Consider the following 4,776-nt stretch of genomic DNA (forward strand, 5'->3'; position numbering starts at 1 on the left):
TTGCAGCTCTTGTGTCAATGTCGCCGGCCTAACCCCAGTGAGAATCTGATGCGTCATTGTTAAAATGAGACGCCACAGATGCTGAAAGCTTCTCGTGATGCTCGTTGCAGTGATGGAGAACTGTACCTGATCTTTTTGTTTCGTCTCTGTTTGGAAAATTACTAAAATTACAGATTTTTGAGGGAATTCAAAGTTTTCCCCCCACACACATTAGGAAAAATGTGCACTAATTGGAAACTCTAACAGCGAGAAGCCCAAACTTGGAAAATGTTCAAAGCAAACAAACCTGAATGACTCTTTGCTGTTTGAAAGAGAACGTAGAGGAATCTCCCCTAAAACATTTGAAGCGTATTGTATAATAAAGTGATATATGCAAACTTAATGAAAAAGCAGCTTCCTTCTATTAGGTAGTTCAAAACTTAGTTTGATCCAAGTAGGGGTTGGACACCTAAATAACAATGGATTTAGAAAGTGAGGAAAAAGATATCTCATTTGAGCTTACTCTGAAGACCTGGTATTTAATTATTGCTAAATATAAATAAAGAAATAATTCAAATATAGACATCAATAGAATATGATAACAAGGTATTTTAAGAAGTCTTTTTACATAATACTTTTTTGCTTTTTTCAAAAAAGCAAAAAGCAAACAAAGGAACAGGAATGAGGTGAAACATGAAAAGCATCCCTTTTTTTGCAAAGCTGGATACTTGTTCCTCCGTCTTTTGCGGATAAAAAAGTTTTTTCCTGTTGTAGTAATAAAATAATAATAATATTTAATAATAATAATAATAGTAATAGAAACCAATGTTTTTACATCCATCTTTTTGACAAGCTTTATAAGCTGGCGAAAAATACTTATTTCCAGTAATTAGAATGAGCAAAGTAATGATGATGACGGGGTCTTTCTGGTGTGCTCTCTCCCCTTGTGAGATGCAGTGAAACTGTTTGAGTAATTGATTATCAGAATCATGAGACTCCTGAAATATTCCCCCAAGATGCACAGTCAAGACTGAACTTAACATCCTCTTAAAACACACACAGACAGGAAAAAAAAAAAGCAGAAGTTTCAGAATGTAGGACTTTAAGTTGAACAAAAAACATGAATTTTTGGTTTAATTTCACTGTTTGGGCACACGATGATGTAAACTTTTTTTTTTTTTTTTTTTAAAGCCTCGCAATTTTGTCTTACAAGCGATTATGTATTTTCCTGTTGTCATTCTCGTCGTTTGTTTCGTTGAGAAAAAAGGTTCCTCAAAAACTTGAGTCACCACAAGTTCTCTTCAAGAAGTACAGAGAGAGAGAGAGAGAGAGAGAGAGAGAGAGAGAGAGAGAGAGAGAGAGAGAAGAAACTGAAAGCAACAAGAGGAATATATATATATTGCTTCTTTGGGGAGTTTAATAACTCATTAGCGTGCTGCTCACAGCTCCCTCAAGGTAAGAAACACCAAAGATACACACACACACACACACACACACACACACCTATGAGAGATATAGAGAGATAGAGATAGAGAGATATTATTTATTATATATATATATATATATATATATACATATTTTATATATATATATATACATACATATTTATATGATATATATATTATATATAATATATACATATTTATATATATATATATACTATATACATATATATATATACAATATATCATAGATTATATATAGATATATATATATATATATATATATATATATATATATATATATATATATATGAGAGAGAGATAGAGAGCAATGAATTATACATTGAATTGGAATATTGCAATATTTTTTCTGTTATTTATAGACCCACAATGGCTAAACAAACTTCACATCCGCATCACAATTGTCTTTTATGGCTGTATGTTCATGTTGTGCTATTCGTCTACATGATCTTGAAAGAATACTCTTATCACCTGTTTAACTACTAATGAACTACAGCAGAGAAGTTAAGGTGTTTGTCATGCATTTGGGAGATTATAGATACACTTTGTCACTGAGTCTGAGCAACACTTGATGCAATTACATAAAATAACCGGAACAAATGAGACTGGATTGTTTGTTCTGCAGCGAGGCTCGGTAGAGCAGCATGAACTGACAGAAGTAGGAAGTTTACATTTTCTAACCGGACTTTCAGCCTGCTAGCTGAGTGTGGGTTTGATGCCTGCAGGATGCCTTGCAGGAGCACATTTAGAGAGTCGGGGCCGAAAGATGGCTTCGTTCTACAGTGAAAGTGTTTAGCGGAATTGGCACACTTCTGTTTTGTGTATTTGTGCACCTACTGGCAGCGGTGGTGTTGAGTTGCACAACGGTTGAAGTGTATATTTGGTGAGCAGATGGTCGGGGAAAGATTAAAGTGGCGGCGTGGAATTTCTTTCAGAATTATTTCAAAACTCCCGTCAGCATGCAAAGTCACATCTGTTTTATTTTCTATCTTTGGCACACTTTGGCGCCTTAAATCCAGCTGCACGGTCCGATTCAGTGCTACACCTCACCGTTTAACAACCGCGGCTTCTAAGAAAAGAGACCCAGATTCATAACGCATCCAATTCCTGTGTCTGTTTTCAGATGGCCAGTTGGGGCGCTTCTCTCCTGCTTTGCTGCGTGCTGAGCTGCGCTGCGTCCGCTCATTCGTCGCCATTCGTCCTGAAAACTAAATACGACAATTCTTTTCGCCTCACAAGATCCACCCGAAACCACGTGCAGCGCCTCATGCGGGACTATGTGCGTTTAAAACTAAATCTCTCGCAGCTCATTTGGCTGTTCACACCTGTCCTCGGTCCACACCTGACACACGCCTTTTGTTTTCACAGAAGGAGCAGCAGATGGGAAACATACATTTTGAGGACCGGAGCCACCACTTGAGGGATCTGCCTTCGCTTTCCACAGACTTCAACGACTGGCTTCAGCTGTCGGTAAGCCTACGATTCAGAAGAAATTTGTGGAAAAAAAGAAATAATTCTAATCCTGTTTCGTCTTTTTTTACTCTTAAAATCACGTTAAAAAAACTAAAACGTCTGGCAAACGTCTTCCGAATGTCTGAACTTGCAGATTGTAAAGTTTCAAGGACTTTCTGAGAGGAATTCCCCTTTTTAGGGCCCACCCGTGTAGACAGGTTTGTGCAAAACTTTCCGTGTGTCAACGGCGTCTGTCTCCTGTCGTGCGCTCAGGACTGGGACCGGCTACACGGGGCCCTGGGGGACATCCAGACCTACTGGAGCATGCTGGAGTGGAAAAGGAAGCAGCTGGAGAAGGAGCAGAAAGTGCTGAGGACGGCGTCCAGTCTGCTTCAGAGCATCAAGCACGTTCAGCTGGACTTACGGGACCTGATGAGCAAAGTCAGCAGTCAGGTACCCACAGTTCCCACTGAATTACACCCACGTTTTTTTTTTTTTTTTTTTTCCGTCTCTCTAAGTTTTAAAGGAAGTGACACTGCAGCTGGTCTAAAGAACTTTGGTTTTGCTTTCTTCCTCCAGATGAGAATTGTCAGGGGCTCTTGGGTCAGGCCCACACCTGTCGCGGCGCGCCAGAACCCGCAGAGGAGCTCCAGGACAGTGTGGCAGAGCAGAGTGGAGGGTTACATCATTCTCCGGGACCTGGACCTTTACCTCACAAAACTAGCCAGAGACTTTCTGCTGCTGGCCTCCAAAACACAGTTGTGACACAAAGAGACTGCTCAAACAGAAGACCTAAGGGGCAAAAAAACTGAACAGCAACTATGGGATGAACGGCCGTACAACATAAATCTGAACGTCGGACTACTTTCTGTGAAGTACTACCATATATTTTAGGGCTTTTTTTGGGTATTTCCCAGTTTCAGTTTTTCCTCTAATTGTACGTTAGACACATGCTCCCAGAAGACGTCCCAACATCCTGTTTTTCCACCACAGCCTCAATTTTCAGGACTTTCCGAAGAGATATTTGCTATTTATTACAATATTTATATTTATTTATTTTAAAAGTCGTATATTTACGTTTTTTAGAGAAACAAGTGTTTTACACGTTGCATTTTGTACACGATAGATACATAGTGTTGTTTAAAGAATTTCAATAAATGAACTGACAAAAACAATGGAGACTTGATATTTCGAAGACGGACCGGTTATATCTCCGGGAGACTGTTTCATATTCTGACAGCTGCGGAGTAACAATCGTGAAAGGTTTGTAGCGACAGTCCTTCAGTCTTGTTCATATGACTCTGAATGTAGCGTCTGAGTAAAGAGCTGTTCCGCTGCTTTTAAGGAATCGGGACAATAGCTGTTCATCTGTAGAGCTAAGATCTAAAACAGTTAGATGTGTAAAAACAAAACAACAAGAACCCAAATCTTAATTAAAGTTGCGGGATTTTGTTTATGTCGACCAGACGTTGGCTAGTTACTGGTACCTACATCCACATTTTAGAAAGTAGGGTCTCATAATCAATAAACATTTTATGTCAAACTGTTCCTGCATTTTGAAGTCCTTTTATAAGACAACAGAGAGAGTGATCAAAGGACTATTTAGCAGTTTAAGGAGCTGCCCCCCCCCCTGTTATTGCGCCAGTCAGTCAGCTGTCTGTCTTGTAGATATTTCTGGTTGTGAAAAACACAGATAAATATGCTGTGGAAGCTAAAAAAAAAAGAAAAAAATAGTGGTGGTGGTAGCATCAAGCTGCGGGGAAGGGATACCACACATTACTTTTATTGAAGCAAGAAAAACTTTAGTTTCAAAGCTATATTTTCTGTTAAGAAGTCGAAGTTGTTGTATATTTTAATAAAATAAAATAAAATGACATTAAAA

At 38.7% G+C, this 4,776-nt stretch overlaps 1 protein-coding gene across 1 annotated transcript; it reads left to right on the forward strand.

Moving 5' to 3' along the window:
* Positions 1 to 1,323: 1,323 nt before the first annotated feature.
* LOC105929362 lies at positions 1,324 to 4,069 on the forward strand. Its single transcript, XM_036143280.1, has 5 exons — positions 1,324 to 1,434; positions 2,566 to 2,721; positions 2,811 to 2,912; positions 3,168 to 3,347; positions 3,474 to 4,069. The coding sequence occupies exons 2-5, from the start codon at positions 2,566 to 2,568 to the stop codon at positions 3,657 to 3,659; spliced, it is 624 nt and encodes a 207-aa protein (XP_035999173.1). The 5' UTR covers positions 1,324 to 1,434; the 3' UTR covers positions 3,660 to 4,069.
* The last annotated feature ends 707 nt before the right edge of the window (positions 4,070 to 4,776 follow it).

The sequence above is a fragment of the Fundulus heteroclitus genome, chromosome 11, assembly GCF_011125445.2.
Source record: "Fundulus heteroclitus isolate FHET01 chromosome 11, MU-UCD_Fhet_4.1, whole genome shotgun sequence".
NCBI lineage: Eukaryota > Metazoa > Chordata > Actinopteri > Cyprinodontiformes > Fundulidae > Fundulus > Fundulus heteroclitus.